At 45.0% G+C, this 17,843-nt stretch overlaps 1 protein-coding gene across 5 annotated transcripts in view; it reads left to right on the top strand.

Annotated features, from left to right (window-relative positions):
- Positions 1-17,843, top strand: part of PDE10A (phosphodiesterase 10A) — a 422,490-nt gene that overhangs the window by 319,896 nt on the left and 84,751 nt on the right. For all 5 annotated transcript variants that reach the window (XM_084777843.1, XM_084777845.1, XM_084777842.1 and 2 more), the window contains one exon: positions 17,613-17,741. In XM_084777843.1, the coding sequence (XP_084633969.1) occupies positions 17,613-17,741 (129 nt within the window). The remainder of the gene's footprint in view (positions 1-17,612; positions 17,742-17,843) is intronic.

Below are 17,843 nucleotides of genomic sequence, written 5' to 3'. Positions count from 1 at the left end.
TCTGGCCCTTTTCCTCCTGCTACCCTGTCCAGACTCCGGGGCATGAGGAGATGGCGTCACCCTCATCAGGGTAGGCCCCCCGCCTCAGCCAGCCCCTCTAGGAGCAGTCCTAGAGATGCAGTCAGGGCTTCATCTCCTAGGCTACGCCCATAGAGTAAGCAGTCACAGCTCTTCAGCTCACAGCTTTAAGCACGGCCCTCCTCTCAGAAGTAGACAATGCTGTAACACAGGCTGGGCGGAGCGCTCAATTCCACCGGAGGCGCTTGCTCAGCGCAGCCACAGTTCTCCTGCTGTGGCAGATGGTTCAGGCCCTGAGAATCTAGCTGAGCTCGACTCGTGGTTCGGGCCCAGTATCCCTGGCTAGACTTGGCAGGGGATCCAGAAGGCTGTGGATACCTTGGCCTGACCCAACGCTCATTCAGAGACCCAGAACGATTGCAGGACCCACAGCACAGGGGAGCTGAGGATCACTGGCTGTGAGAGCCCAAAACGACAGGGCTAACCTCCTGCCATCCACACCAGTGAAGCATCAGAGCTTCCAGCCTATGGAAATCGTGAGAAAACAAGTGAATCTATCATCAGACTCCCTCCATCCAACTCTGGAAGCTACCCGACAAAAGCAGAGATGGCAAGATGTCTAAAGGACAGCGTAAAAGCATACGCAAAAAAAACCCCAAAACAATATGGCCAGTTTCCAGCTACCCCAAAGAAAACAACCCAGAGAACTCAAATACAATGGAAACACAAGAAAATGACCTTAAATCCTTGGTAATGAGGATGATAATGGAGGAAACAAATAAAATTCATAATCAAATGCAAGAAGACGCAGCCAAACAGGTGAGAGGCATAAAAGAAGCACATAGAGTGGAACTGGAAAAAATTCAGGAAAATGCAAACAACCAGATGAAAGAAATAAATAAAATGGTTCAATCTCTGAAGACCTATAAAGTGACAATGAAAGAAACGCAGGAATATACAAAAAATCAGATGAAAGAAATTAAAAAATCAGTTCAAGATCTGAAGATGAAAATGGATTCAATGATAAACACACAGACAGAAGAAAAACGAGAACATGAGACCTCAGAGAAGAAGGCGAGCGACACAGAGGTGAGCTTTTCTAACAGAATCCAAGAAATGGAAGAACGAATCTCAGATCTCGAAGATACAATCACAGATCTTGAAGCAACCATTAAATAAAATGCCAAATCTGGAAAACTCCTGACACAAAACATCCAAGAAATTAAGGACACCATGAAAAGAAGAAATCTGAGGATAATAGGCATTGAAGAAAGAGAAGATATCAGACTCCAAGGCCCAGAAACTATTCTCAACAAAATCATAGAAGAAAACTTCCCCAATCTAAAGAAAGAGATGCCTATAAACATACAAGAGGCCTACAGAACACCAAATAGAATTGACCAGAAAAGAAAAACTGCCTGACACATAATAATCAAAATACAAAACATACAGAACAAAGAAAAAATATTAAAAGCTGCAAGGGAAAAGGGCCAAATAACATTTAATGGCAAACCTATCAGAATTACACCCGACTTCTCAGCAGAGACCATAAAAGCCAGAAGGGCCTGGACAGAGATCCTGCAAACCCTAAGAGATCACAGATTCCAGGCCAGACTACTTTACCCAGCAAAACTATCAATAACCATTGATGGAGAAAACAAAATATTCCATGACAAAAACAAATTCAAACAGTACCTATCCACAAATCCAGCTTTACAGAAGGTACTAGAAGGCAAACTCCATCCCAAAGGGTCAAGCTACAACCAAAACTACTCAGGAAATAGATAACTATGCCATGGCAAAAGCACAACTACACAAACCCTCGACTGGAACCAACATCAAACTTAAGACTCTTAACAGTCACTGGTCATTAATATCTCTCAACATCAATGGTCTCAATTCTCTAATAAAAAGACACAGACTAACTGAATGGATGCATAAACAAGATCCAACATTCTTCTGCATTCAAGAAACACATTTCACTCATAATGATAGGCATTACCTCAGGGTAAAAGGTTGGAAAAAATATTCCAAGCAAATGGTCACAAGAAGCAAGCAGGCGTAGCCATTTTAATATTGAACAAAATAGACTTTCAACCAAAATTAATCAAAATGGATGAGGACAGACACTTCATACTCATCAAAGGTAAAGTCAACCAAGATGACATCACAATTCTGAACATCTATGCTCCCAATACAAGGGCACCCACATTTGTAAAAGATCTGATAAAAAGGCTTAAACCACACATCGATCCCCACACAATAATAGTGGGAGACTTCAACACCCCACTCTCACTGAAGGACAAGTCATTGAAACAGAAACTAAGCCGAGAAATAACATCATTAACCAATGCCATGGGTCAAATGGATCTAACAGATATCTATAGAATCTTTAACCCAAACAAGAAAGAATATACCTTCTTCTCTGCACCCCATGGAACCTTCTCCAAAATTGATCACATCATAGGTCACAAAGCAAGCCTCAATAGATACAAGACAATTGAAATAATACCTTGTATCCTATCAGATCACCATGCTCTTAGGCTGCGATTCAACAACAACAGAAAGCCTACGCGTACGTGGAAACTAAACAACTCTCGGCTAAATGATCCTGGGTCAGGGAAGAAATAAAGAAAGAAATCAAGGAGTTTCTGAAATTCAATGAAAATGAAGGAACAACATACCCAAATTTGTGGGATACATTGAAAGCAGTGCTAAGAGGAAAATTCATAGCACTAAGTGCCTTTAAAAAGAAATTGGAAACATCGCACATAAGCATCTTAACGACACAACTGGAAGCCCTAGGAAAAAAAAAGAAGCAGAAACACCCAAAAGGAGTAGACGTCTGGAAATAATCAAACTCAGGGCTGAAATTAACAAATTAGAAACTAAGAAAGCAGTCCAAAGAGTCAACAAAACCAAGAGCTGGTTCTTTGAGAAAATCAACAAGATAGACAGACCGTTAGCCAAACTAACTAAAAGGCAGAGAGACAGTATTGAAATCAACAAAACCAGAAATGAAAAGGGAGACATAACAACAGACACTGAAGAAATACAAAGAATCATAAGATCCTACCTAAGGCATATATGCCACAAAATTTGAAAATTTAAGGGAAATGGATGGTTTTCTTGATCAATTTCACTTGCCAAAGTTGAGTGAAGAACAGATAAACAAGCTAAATAGTCCCATTTCCCCTACAGAAATAGAAGTAATCATTGATAGTCTCCCAACCAAAAAAAAAAAAAAAAAAAAAAAAAAGCCCAGGGCCAGATGGTTTCAGTGCAGAATTCTACCAGACCTTCAAGGGCGAGCTAATACCGATACTCTTCAAGCTACTCCAAAAGATAGAAGTGGATGGAACATTACACAATTCATTTATGAGGCCATAGTCTCATTGATATCTAAACCTCACAAAGACTCAACAAAGAAAGAGAATTTCAGACCAATTTCTCTTATGAACATGGATGCAAAAATACCAAATAAAATACTTGCAAAATGAATACAAGAACACATCAAAGATATCATTCATCATGACCAAGTAGGCTTCATTCCAGGCATGCAGGGATGGTTTAATATACGGAAATCCATCAATGTAATCCACCATATAAACAAACTGAAAGTAAAAAACCACATGATCATCTCTTTAGATGGAAAGAAAGCATTTGATAAAATCCAACACCCATTCATGTTTAAAGTTTTAGAGAGATCGGGATACAAGGCACTTTTCTCAACATAATAAAGGCTATATACAGCAAGCCAATAGCCAAAATCAAAGTAAATGGTGAGATACTCAAGGAAATTCCTCTAAAATCGGGAACAAGACAAGGCTGCCCACTCTCTCCGTATCTCTTCAATATAGTACTGGAAGTTCTAGCCAGAGCAATAAGACAACAAAAGGAGATCAAGGGTATTCAAATGGGAAAGGAGGAAGTCAAATTATCCCTATTTGCAGATGATATGATAGTGTACTTAAGTGACCCTCAAAATTCCACCAGAGAACTCCTACAGCTGATAAACACCTTCAGCAAATTGGCTGGATACAAAATTAACTCAAAAGAGTCTGTAGCCTTCCTATACACAAATGACAAGCTTGCAGAGGAAGAAATTAGGAAAGCCACACCCTTCACATTAGCCATAAGCAATATAAAAGCAATATAAAATATTTAGGAGTTACTCTAACTAAGCAAGTGAAGGACTTGTTTGAAAAAATTTCAAAACTCTGAAGAAAGAGATTGAAGATGACATGAGAAGATGGAATGATCTTCCTTGCTCATGGATCAGGAGAATTAACATAGTAAAAATGGGCATCCTACCAAAAGCAATCTACAGATTCAGTGCAATCCCTATCAAAATACCTACACAATTTTTTAAAGACATTGAAAGTTCCATTCTGAACTTCATATGGAAAAACAAAAAACCCAGAATAGCTAAAACAATCTTGTACAATAAAAGGTGCACCGGAGGAATTTCCATACCTGATCTCAAACTGTACTATAAAGCAATAGTAATTAAAACAGCATGGTACTGGCACAGCAACAGGGTGGTTGATCGGTGGAATCGAATCGAAGACCCAGATATGAATCCACACACATATGGTCACTCGATTTTCGACAAAGAAGCCAAATCCATTCAATGGAAAAAGGATAGCATCTTCAACAAATGGTGCTGGTCTAACTGGATGTCTATGTGTAAAAAATAATGCAACTGGACCCATATTTGTCACCTTGCACAAAACTCAAATCCAAGTAGATTAAAGATCTCAACATAAAACCAGAGACACTAAGTCACTTAGAAGAAAAAGTGGGGAAGAGTCTGGAACACATTGGCACAGGAGACAACTTCCTGAACAGAACACCAACAGCCCAGGCCTTAATGTCAACAATTAATAAATGGGACCTTATGAAGCTGAGAAGCTTCTGTAAGGCAGGAGACACTGTCAAGAGAACAAAGCAACAGCCTACAGACTGGGAAAAGATCTTCACCAACCCTACATCTGACAAAAGTCTAATATCCAAAATATATAAAGAACTCAAGAAATTAAACATCACCAAACCAAATAACCCAATTGAGAAATGGGGCTTGGAACTAAACAGAGAATTCTCAACAGAGGAATATCAAATGGCTGAGAAACACTTAAAGAAATGCTCAACCTCCTTAGTCATCAGGGAAATGCAAATCAAAACAACTCTGAGATTCCATCTTACACCCATCAGAATGGCTAAGATCAGAAATTCAAGCGACACCACATGCTGGTGAGGATGTGGGGAGAGAGGAGCACTCCTTCATTGCTGGTGGGAAAGCAAACTAGTACAGCCACTTTGGAAATCTATCTGGTGCTATCTCAGAAAAATGGGAATAGGGCTTCCTCAAGACCCAGCTATTCCACTTCTTGGAATATACCCAGAAGATGCTCCAGCACACTACAAGAAAATTTGCTCAACCATGTTCATAGCAGCCTTATTCATAAAAGCCAGAACATGGAAACAGCCTAATTGTCCATCAATAGAAGAATGGATAAAGAAACTGTGGTACATATACACTATGGAATACTACTCAGCTATTAAAAACAAGGAATTCCCGAAATTTGTGGATAAATGAATTGAGCTAGAAATGATCATAATGAGTGAGTTAACCCAGAAGCAGAAAGACTCAAATGGTATATACTCACTTATATCTGCATATTAGCCCAAGGGGCATGTCCCATGAAAGCCTTCACTTACCAGGAAACTGGGACAGAGGGGAGGACATCCTACTGGGACTCTAGATGAGAGAAGCATGGGAGAATAGCAAAGTAGAAGGATCCAGAGGGTCCTAGAAACCTACAAGTAGAACAGTATGATAGGCAGATTTGGGCCAGGGGTCCCGCTCAAACTAAGGCACCAGCCAAGGACAATATAGGCGGTAAACTTTAAACCCCTACCCAGATCTAGCCAATGGACAGAACATTCTCCACAGTAGAGTGGAGAGTGGGATATTACTTTCTCACATACTTTGGTACCTCACCTTTGACCATGTCCCCTGAATGGGGAGACCTGGTGGCACTCAGAGGAAGGACAGCAGGTTACCAAGAAGAGACTTGATACCCTATGAGCATATACAGGGGAAGGTAATCCCCCTCAGGAACAGTCATAGGGGAGGGGAATAAGGGAAAATGGGAGGGAGGAAAGAATGGGAGGATACAAGGGATGGGATAACCATTGAGATGTAACAAGAATAAATTAACAAAAAAATGTAAAAAAAAAAAAAAAAGAAGTAGGCAAGCAGAAGTCAGCTTGTCTCTGTTTTTCCAATGATCTTAACGGTTTGCTTGTATTTTCTTTGCAGATTTTTTTTTTTGAGTTTCTCAAGCTCCTTGCAAGTACAGACTTACACATATTACCAAATTCAGTAAGCTCTGGTCAAATAGTCCTGCAGCCCCTACTCCCTGCTCTCTCCTGCTGCGGTCGTGCTGGGCTGTGGGAGGTGGTTTCCATGGGTGGGTCTCCTCTCTCTTGCTTTTCTGCTTCCCAGACTAAGCCACATCATTCTCATAAAGCTCACTTATCACTGCTGCTTCCCATGAGCACTTGCTGCTGCAGCTCTCCAGAGGCTTGCCTTTGAGTGCCTGCTCTCTTTGGTGCTAAGGCATTATCTGATGGCTCCTGGTAACACCTGTGCCTGTGTGCCGCTCCCTCCCAGTTATTTGGACACTGATCTTACCGGCTTCCGTCTCTCCTTCCCTGTTGATCCCTTCCAGCTCGGGGTGTACGCGAGACAGTTGACTAAAGCTTTGTATGTGAAGTCTTGTGTATACTCAGTCGTTTCTGGCGGCTTGCAGACAGCTACGTTCATGCCTTGGAAAGCTGTTATGACAATGAACAACCCATTTTCCTCTGCAGTGCCTTTCTTGTTGTAGGCTGTTGCTGTTTATTTGTTCAATGCATTTTTAATCTGTTTTGTAAACTGTTTCAGAAAGTAACTCTTCTGCCTTTATTCTCTGTCCTGTAAGATCTCTGAGATCTGTTAGTTTAGTGTTGTGGAGCTGGTGGGTTGGCAGAAAGTTCTTTGCATATCTGGGAGAAGACACTCAGTTAGTCAGTAAAACACTTGCCCTCCCAGCATGAGAACCTGAGGTCCATCCCCCCAGAACCCAAGTAAAGGGCTAGATGTGACAGCACATGCATTAATCCCAACACAGGGAGGCTGAAGCGGTAGGTTCCCTAGTTGTTTGTTGGCTTACACACACACACACACACACACACACACACACACACACACACACACACGCATGCACTCACACTTGCATGCACGTACATCCACACACATGCACACAGGCATGCACACATGTGCACACACACGCACTCACACACATGCACACACACACACACACACACAAATACATGCACATGGTCCCTCTTTCTTGCCTTCAACGTTTTCTGTGAGATTGAAGAGTGGAATATAAAAAAACTGAAGACCTGTGAACAGAGCCTAATGTTTTTCTCCGCTGCCACAGCCTCTACTTCCTGTTCTCACTGAGCCTAAAGAGCATTTGTCAGTGTAAATTCTCTCGAGGCCTCAATGCGTGCTTGGCTATCTCTGTGACAGCCCTCTGTGACCAGAGACCACCAGTCTCTCTCTTTAGCTCTTTCCCAGAGTTCTAGCATCTTCTGTAGTTTCTCCCCACAGGAAAGAGTAGATTTTTTTTTTTGCCTTTCATTGTTTTTGAAAATTCCCCTTTTATTTAAAATATATATTTTTTCCTTTTGTTTCCTTATGTGTATGCATGTGTATGTGTTCACAAGTATGTGGGTGACTTCCGAGGCCAGAAGAGGGTGTCGGACCTTCTGCAGCTGGATTTAATGTGGGTGCTGGGAGCCAAATCCTGGTCCTTTGGAGGAGCAGTCAGCACTCTTAACCACTGAGCCTACTCTCCAGTCTCCCCAAATGTGGTTTCCTTTGCCACTTATTTGCCCGAGAGTTCTGAGTTGGGTTAAGCAGGTCACACACCTAAGGCCAGATCTTGGGGAGCCTTCAGATGGATCAAACACGCCAGGGGAATTCTCAGAGAAAAAGACTTTCTGGGCTGCCCCAGAAAGCAGACAGCAGTGTGCCATCCTGAGAGCGCTGCCCCGGAGAGCAGACAGCAGTGTGCCATCCTGAGAGCACGCGCTGCCTTCCGCTATACTGTGGTGGATCTGGGGGTTCGGGAGAGCTAGGATCTTTTAAATCCTTGCTTTGAGTGAATTGATTTCTGGTGATCCTCTTAGGTCTGAATGCATATATCATCACAAGAACCACGCTACTGTTAAGAAGGCTGGGAAGGAATAATAGTTGTGCCTGATGATAAAGAAACTTTGACTTTCGCGTTGCAATTTCTAACCTATAAATGAAGGATAAAATGTGACCTAGGAAATGCCCATGTGCTTGTAGTCAGTCACCTCTCTATATGCGATTTAATTTTGAATATGTCAAATAGATAATTAGAAGCTACCAATTAAAATCACATGATGTGTTTGAGGAAAAAGAGCAAGAAAGGCTCACTACTTTGTAGGGCTAGGTGAGGACCAAGCTTGTGGACACTAGCTGTACTGCCTCTCGTGGGTGCATGCCAGAGCAAGCAGCCATGGGTGATGTTTTCAGTTATGAGATCTGAACAGGCTCAGCATTAGGGTTTATAGAGAATTTGTTTTAGAGGTGTCTATCTTATCAAAATTATCTGTGTTCACTGGTTCTTAGGCATGAGGCTGAGAAGCAGGCCAGAACACTCCTTGAGGGTCTTCCCCTGCCTCCTGTCCTTAGTGTGGTAAGGAGCAAACATCAGCTCAGGGAGTTGCCTCCTTGAAAGATCTACTGGATGATTGGGGTGTAAATCTGTAGCCTCCAGGAGCAGCTTGAATTGGGGACCTTTGTTTAAGGATTCCTGGGAGAGGAGAGGGAGTTCAGCCAAGGATTGCAGCTCAGGCGTGGTTCTGACTCTCTTTCCTGGAATCACAGTGTCTGGGTCCACCTTGAGAGTGGCCCACTCCAGCATGCTCATGTCCCTGCTTGTGTGCTCTTTCTGTTTGATGGGAAACGCCCCCTACAGGCTCTCTGGACATCCCTTCTCAGCTGGTGAGTTATTTCAGGATGCTGTGGAAGCAGGAGGAGCTTGGCTTTGGGAGTTAACCAGTCTGTTGTGCTCCGCGGCTTGTGGCCTCAGCTGTGCTTCCTTCACCGTGTGGGCCATGCCTGCTGCTGCGCCTTCTGCCAGTGACGGACTCTGTATCTTGGTGCAGGAGCCAGAATAGGGTCTCCTGTAGGGTTTCTTATTAAAAAAAAAAAGTAGCTAATGCATGTGCCCATATCATCCTTGTGGTATGATCATCTTATTTATCTTTATGGCCGGCTCTCAATTCTGATTCATCCTAAGGCATGATAGTCAGGCCTCAATACAATTAGTAAGCCAAGCACTGAGTCAAAGAGGTGCTAGTAATAGCATTTTATAAATTAATTCTAAAAATGAACGTTTCTAGATGACTGCATGATGAGACTTTCTAAGAACGTGTTTTCGTTCCCTCTCTTCCCCTCTGCGTCTCTTCTTCATCCCCCGACGCCCACCCCCATCCTTTCCTCTCTGAGCTCAGGTCTTGCAGTAGAACCCACACTGGCCTAACATGCCTGACACCAGGTTACAGGCATGCACCACCACATTCAGAAAAAAGGTGGTTCCCAATTATTCCAGAAAAATGATTCCATTTGACTCTGAGATTTACATGAATTTTGATTTTCTTTGGTTCAGATCCATCAATCATGCCTTCTCAACCCTTTGTAACAAGTGAAAGGGATTGTCCTGGGAATGCTCAGCAAGCCAGGGTGGGCTTTTCACTTTTAGGGCTTTAGGGGCCTGGAAAAGACTGAAAGTGGAGATAAGGCTATTTTTCTTTTATGTGTGTATGTTTGTGCGTGCACGCGTGTGCATGCACATGTGTGTTGGCAGGTGTGTGTGTGTGTGTCCATGGAGGTCAGAGCTCCTCATCTATGTGTACATGTGTGTTGGCAGATATATGTTCATGGAGGTCAAAGCCCTCAGTTGCTGTCTTCTGAGATTGAACTCCAGTTTGGTTTTCAATACTTGTCACTTCCTGAAGTTGTAGCTCACTGCTGATTGGCTAGTAAGGCGCTGTCATCCTCCTGCCTCCACTACATAGTGCTGGGCTTTTGGGGCTCTGTTGCTACAACTGTGAGTCCTGGAAGTCTCAACTCAGCTCCCCGTGCTCACGTGGTAAGCACTTTGCCCACTGAGCTACCACCTAGCCCAGGTATAACTTCTTAAAAAGTGTTTCATTCAGGCACTTAATATCCATCAGAAACAATGGTCATTACTCTCCTTTCTAAACTTAATTTTATAACAGTATGCCTGGCCCCGCCCCTTGTTTCAAATTTCGAAGTCTGTGTGACTCTTTGTGGGGGTCTCTTTTCTTTCTCTTTCTCTTATTCTTTTTTCCACTCTATATTAAATTACATGAAACTTAATTTCCTTCTTTCCTCTCTAAAGTATTTAAATGTGTTCTCACAGCAGGGCATGATACTGTACAACTTGTTTCTGCAGGGGGATTTAGGAAACACTTCTTAAAAGGACATTCATCAAGTCCTGCATGGAAAAGCTGTAGACGTGACTTGACCGACATGTGAGGATGCTGTCCCTGTTGGCAGCAGATACACTTGTCTGTGTGCCTCTGTCCATGTGGTGGTTGTGGGCACACAGAGGAAGGAAGCAGGCTATATGACCCCTGATAGGCTGGGGTCATATGATGGGGGAAGGGCGAAGGGAATAGGGCAGAAAAGATGGGGGGAGAGTGGGAATGAGAAGAGAAGAGCGATAAGAATGAGGGATAACAATCAGGGAATAATGTGAATAAATTATAATATAAATTTTTTTCCCAAAAAAACCCAAACCCATCTTCATCTTTACTTAAACCATAAGTGACAAGTTTGCAGTTAGATTTCTTAAAGAAGTTTTAAATTCTTGGTGGTCTTGGGGGCCAGGTGGGAGGGGTCTTTAATAAATACAACCAATGAGCACTGGTAGCTGGTGGCCCCTCAGGCTGCTGTCACACAAAGGATAAGAGGTCCCAGCACCAGCGGCACATCACACAAGGGTCAGCACACGACCTAGGATGAAACCCCTTTCAGGAGGATGTGCCCATGAGGAATGAAAGCCTTAGAGGATGTGCATTTGTGAGAGACAAGCATTAAGTGTTACCAGATGTTCGTCTTCCCTCTGCCTCCTGCTAGTCTCCTTTGTTACAGAGGCAGCAGCAACACTTCTTCTGGAACCTCAGGGCTGCCAAGTGGTGATTTCCAAATAAGATTTTGTCTTTTTAAAACAATGTCCAAAGGAGCAAGTTTAGAGCCTACTAATCTATTCCTGTATTTGACGAGAACTGAGAGGCACCCATGAACGTTTATCTAAGCATGGCGGGCATTGCAGGAAGGACATTTTTTGCAGAAGTGTCAGCGGGTTGAGGATGTCAGAATGATGCTGGTTATTCACAGTATGAAGTCACCACATTTTTAGAAAACTTCACACGGACGTTGGAGCTTTGTGCGGCTAGGAGAGGAAGGCCGAGGCAGCAGGAACTGAGGTAGGGGCAGTGGGCTGCTGAGAAGCCTCTCCCTCCACTCAGCACTGCTGTGGGGTGTAGATTCCAGGCAGTGTCTGGTATCTTGTGGTGCTGGGCACTTTCCTGTCCTAATACACAAGGCAAGAATAGCTCATTGACTTCTTCTTCTCTGAGCATGGCAGTCCAAGTGCTGTGGCCCCCAGGCCTACCTCTGTACTCAGAGTCATTAACATAGGGTCGTGCTCAGGACAGTTGACTTGTGGGAGTAACTTCTCACAGCTGCATCCATCATCTCTGAGAGTTACTGTAGCCAGAGGGCAGAGGAGAGCTGTGTGCCCCTGAGGTCCAGGGGACATCTGTCTCATGCTGCCAAGAGCCTTTCCTCTTGGAGTCACCTGGGGAGTTACACTCTCAGTTTCTCCATCACTAACGTGTGAGGCGTGTAGTGGACTGCCAGTGGAACATGCTGGGGATTCCATCCTTAGGCCTTTCTGCTGTGGCCTTGGTCTTCATATGTATCCTATGGACACCCTCTGCCTGTATACTTCCCATCAGACTTTTAGAAAGAAGGCTGGTGACACAGGCCATGCTGTCACCCAGTGGCCTGGCCTTCACAGACCTGTGGACTGGACTGTATGTACTCAACCTCAGAGCCTCATCCCCAAATGCCAGCCAAGGCCTACCTTGTGAGCAGCCAATCATGAAAGGGGACATTCGGGCCTGCTATGACTCCTCAAGATGCTTGCTATGTGGAGACGGTGACAGACTAGTTACTACACCCATGGAGCTTTCAGTCTTAATTTGAAAAGCTGCTGTTTCATGATCATTCAACACACAGGAGACTCCAATTGACAGCAGGAGTCGGGTACAGTGTGAGGATGGCTTCACAGGGCAGTCAGTGATGATGGTGTGGCTACCGAGGTGGCCTCTGGTCTAAATGCCTCCCTTAGGCAGACGGAAGGTGAGGAGGAGTCAGGCAAATAGCTGCGGGACCATGAGTGGGGTGAAAACTCCACACACTGGAGCAGGACCCTAGGGAAGTGGGGCTGTTTTACTGACCCCTCCTCATTTCTGAATTAGACCAGGCCGGGTCTCAGTAGGAAGAGGCTTCCAGCTAACTCTTCCCTCCCACTTCCTTGCCAAAGCCAGAGGCTGTAAGAGGCATGGTTTTCAGTTTATAATCTGAGTCAGGTTTACCTGCAAATCACAGGTAGCTCCGGCTAGGAGCAATCCTGAAAACCAATGGTCTTGGCAAGAAGAGACCAGGAAGAAGCAAGAGGCGAGCGGGCTGTTGTTCTGGGACTTTGTTCTAAGCCTAGTTATCATCTTTGCAGCCAAGGGACTGCTCATCTAGGTACCCGACACCTCTGTGCTTCTGTCCTTGTCATGTGCCCAGGACTGTGACCTGTGCCAGACACGTAATTCACAGAGGCCAGCTGAGCCGGTCCATGGATGCAACCTGGTGTCTGCCTACGGAGAGCATCCTGCACATCAACCGTGCCGGAAGTGCTCACTTGTTCATAGCAAACATCATTTAGCTGTTTTGTCATTTATGTAGGCAGGGGTGGGGGTGGGGGCAGGTGGGGGTGTCGGAGGGAGCAGTGTAAGTAGCTGGAATGTGGATTCCAGGAAAGGAAGGAAAGACCCAGGGAGGAGAAGGTAGATGAAGCTAGAGTTTGGAATTGTCAGATTATCTCTGGCTTTTATGTTTGACAGATTTTTGTCTTAAGGCACTAACATTTCTTAACTTACTCATTTATCTTGTAATGTATTGTAAGAAATACTATCTCTGGTGGATATTTTGGAACTGCCTTTTGGCACCAATAAGAATTTTTACATAAGTTTACCTGTGCGCTCAGCTGTTGGGTTGGTAGACAGCAGGTGTTCTCAGCTGTTGGGTTGGTTGGCAGTAGGTGTTCTCAGCTGTTGGGTTGGTTGACGTCAGGTGTTCTCAGCTGTTGGGTTGGTAGACAGCAGTGTTCTCAGCTGTTGGGTTGGTTGGTGGCAGATGTTCTCCGCTGTTGGGTTGGTTGATGACAGGTGTTCTCAGCTGTTAGGTTGGTTGACAGCAGGTGTTCTCAGCTGTTGGGTTGGTTGACAGCAGGTGTTCTCAGCTGTAGGGTTGATAGACAGCAGGTGTTCTCAGCTGTTAGGTTGGTAGATGGCAGGTGTTCTCAGCTGTAGGGTTGGTTGACAGCAGGTGTTCTCAGCTGTTAGGTTGGTAGATGGCAGGTGTTCTCAGCTGTAGGGTTGATAGACAGCAGGTGTTCTCAGCTGTTAGGTTGGTAGATGGCAGGTGTTCTCAGCTGTAGGGTTGGTTGACAGCAGGTGTTCTCAGCTGTTAGGTTGGTAGGTGGCAGGTGTTCTCAGCTGTAGGGTTGGTTGGCAGCAGGTGTTCTCAGCTGTTGGGTTGGTTGACAGCAGGTGTTCTCAGCTGTAGGGTTGATAGACAGCAGGTGTTTTCAGCTGTTAGGTTGGTAGATGGCAGGTGTTCTCAGCTGTAGGGTTGGTTGACAGCAGGTGTTCTCAGGCTGTGAGCCGTCCCTGGCAGCATGCCAACTGTGGAAGAATGAGCTGCCCACCCAGGGAGGGTGTGGCATGGAGGAGCATCCCTCCACAGCGCTTCACCCCACTGCTCTGCGCACCTCACAGCTCAGACTGTCATTCAGGGACTGAGAGTGGTGTAGTACTGTTGGGTTATGTTAGCAATCTGGTCATTCCTGGACTGAGCACAGAGGGAGTTATGACACAGGGACAGTTATTACGATAACTGAGAGAAAGGCTCCCTTGTTGTGTGCGCCTTAGAATTAGAAGCGAGGGTCGGGACTGTGGATCCAGTAGCTAATTTGTGATGGAAGAATCTCGGCTGTTGGGAAGAGCTGAGGGAGGGGAGTGTGTGGGTCTACAGTGCAGTGCTGCGGGCCCAACGTGTGACAGGAGCAGAAAGGCTGGATGTGTGGGTGCCATGTGTGCCTGGCCCTTTACAGTCATTGGGATCCTTCTGCACAGGCACAGCATGGAGTTAGGGCTGGGGAAACAGCGCTTTCCCTCCAAAGTGACCATAGAGCTTCTAATCCAAAGTCGCGTTAGCGCGGTCCCTAAGAGTCCCCAGTCGGCCGCTCTCATGCACTGCTCACCCTCGGCATGTGCAGGTCCCTTTATTCTAATGAGAAGTTGTTATGAAGAGACATTTAAACTCGTGTCTGACTTTAATCTGAATTTTCACCTAGTTGAAGTCTTAATTGAGAGATTACTATTGCAGTGGGTGTGTCCGTAACCCACTGGGATGTATCCTGAAGGACAAACCGCCTGTCTCTTAGACTCACAGTGATCACTTACTATCAGAGTAAAGAGCAAGTGGACTGTACATAAGGTGTGAGACCATTGCAGGAACCGAAATTCTTCTTACACCTTTTGTCCTATTCCATCTTCTGCTCCCAGCCTTCTGTTTTGTACGCATTGGCATGTATCATGGTTTCATTCATCGTGCTGTAAGGCTCCGCGGGTTTTGACAAATGCATGGTATTTTGTATTTACCACCATAATATCACAGAATAATTTCCTGACCCCACAAGATCTACTGTGCTTCACCCGGCCAGCCTCCCCCTATGCTTCCTGGACTCAGACAATTCCTAATCTTTCTCCGATTTCTCTCGCTTATCTTTTTTTTTTCTTCAGTGTCATATAGCCACGGTTATTTGATGTATGGCCCTGCCGAATAGCTTATCTCCCCGTTAAGACTCATCCAGGTCTTTCCCTGGCTTCTCATCACGGCTTTTTATCGGGATCTAACATTTAGTTATACCGATGTACACAGTTTGTCTCCACCTACCAGGAGACAGCTCGGACACTTCCAGAATTAGCAGACTATGGAAGAAAGCTGTCCACGGAGTGTTCACATTCCAGTCTTCAAGTGGGCGCAGGTTTCTGTGTGAGCTGGGCTAATAAGTTGAGTATAATGAGAAATGGTACTATTGTGTCACGCAGGACAGCCTTATTTTAATGTGATAATACAACTAACAACCTATCTTCCAAATTAGCACACCGCTTGGATACTGACCAGCTGTGAGCAAGGGCTGGTGGCACTCTGCCTCCACACCAACAATTAGTGCTGTGGGGGGTTGGACTTCAGCCATCGTAATAAGTATGCAGTGAGTCTTGGTCTCCTATTACAATCGACTCACTAATGGCCAATTAGTACCTTTTCTGTATTTATTTGTGATATCCGCATCGTCTTTGTTAAGCTGTTTGTCCAACGTTAGGTCCATTTTTAAAAGCCAGCTGCTTGTTTGCTTATGGTTGACTTTTAAGAGCGTGTTTTAGGTGCGGGTCCTTTATGTAATATGCAGTTTGAAAGTAGAGCGTAGCTTCTAACACACTGAAATAACAAGGGACCCAAATTATGGCTTCATATGCAGCTTGGCTCTCTGGGAAGTGGAAAGGGGGCTGCGGAGGTAAAATCTCTTCAGAAAAAAAAGTGGGGAGGTGACTCCTTGAGGTTCACAAGGTACGTCTTCTTGAGGTGATAGAGGAATATTCAAAGACCAGAATATTCAAAATATGTGGAGATTCCTGATCCACAGTGCAGGCATCTTAGTGAGCGGGTGACAAGAACACAGAGGTCAAAGGCATCGGGAGAGCTGGGGTGAGGACTGTGGGGTGTGTCGTCAAAGTAGTGGAAGGAAGTCTGGGCAATCAACTTCTGTGAACATAAAAAAAAGAGTATAGTGTTTACATCATCTGTCTTCTACAAGGTCAGGATGCTACCACCGTCACCCCTTTCAGTGTGTAGGGGTACGCCTTGCCTTGTCAGCGGAGCACTCTACTTCACGGGGCCTTTTGACTTGAGCATCTTGCCGGGAACACCAAAACGGATTCTGTTCCAAAGGTGCCCTTTGCCTGTGAGGAGTGAGATGGGCCTCCTTCGCTTCTCTCAGACGTGTGTGTGTGTGTGTGTGTGTGTGTGTGTGTGTGTGTGTGTACGACTGTCAACCGTTTGATGACTGATATCACTAAGAGAAGCTACCTCTCCTCTCAGTCACCCATTGTGTTGTGAGGTACGGCTGTGACATGACTGCTCAGTGGCGTTAGCTCATGAGGACGCTCTGCTTCGTGGAAACATGTGGCCTGCTCTCCGCAGGGACAGAAGGAGACTTGTTTCTTGCCTGTCTGAATCAAGGTCAAGCTTCTGCTGGTGCTGTCATCCAGCCGCCCCTGAGGACGGACATTCATGAGATCTTGGTGAACATAGGGTAGGGTAGAGAGAGCAATTTTCACACCCTGCTTGCATTTGCGATTTAGTTTAAAGAAAGGTAACTTTATATTTTTGATAAGAAAAAAAAATATAGTTACTTTGTCTTATGTGTAGCCAACAAATTTCAGTGGGTGGAAACCAGTGAATTTCTTGGCTTCTAATAGCCACGGAGAAATGGAAAGAGCCATTTGAAGTAACATTGGTTTGACCACTGGCTTCAGAGCCTCTGGAAATGGAGGAATTCGAGTTGACAACAGTGTAGATCAACACTGACTAACACACTCATCAATTCCTTTGACACCCATCCGTGGTGCAGTGCCACGCTTAATGGATGGCAACTGTTTACCTCGAACTAAATGCATCATGCAGCCTAACGTGCCGTAGAAGGGCATGGTCTGGCTGCATGCCACTGGAACGAACAACTGGGAAACAATTATTTGCTGTGACTTATCACCTGCCATTTCAAACCTCCACACTGTGACCTTGTCCTCTTATGGCGGTCCCGACCCAGAAGGCCATCTCAGCATTTGAGCACAGGTGGTTAAGGTTTCATGGCACCCGCAAAGTCGTCACATGCTCTTGCCTGGGTGCCCCCAAAGCTTTGCCCTCGGTACAACCCTCTTCCTGCTGGGCACTGCCGCCGATGCCAGCTCTCTGTAGCAGGGGCAAGTTACCAAGCCTTAGCGCAGTGTGCCTCTATGCATTTCCTGTTTGGAGTTGCCACAAGGGTGATTGTGTTCTCTCGGTTCTCTTGCAGGTCTGACGGATGAAAAAGTGAAGGCTTACCTTTCTCTCCACCCCCAGGTATTGGATGAGTTTGTTTCTGAGAGCGTTAGTGCAGAGACCGTAGAAAAGTGGCTGAAGAGAAAAAACAACAAAGTGGAAGGTAAGATGGCACCCACACTTTGTGCATTGATTTTAAGCCAAAACCTCCTAGCGCATAATGGGACAGCAACCGGCCATTTTCATGTTTTAGAAAGCAAGGTGC

Source organism: Acomys minous, assembly GCF_964271855.1.
Source record: "Acomys minous genome assembly, chromosome: 3".
Taxonomy (NCBI): Eukaryota; Metazoa; Chordata; class Mammalia; order Rodentia; family Muridae; genus Acomys; species Acomys minous.
Note: the sequence above shows the minus strand (reverse complement) of the source record. Positions and strands in the feature narration are given on the sequence as shown.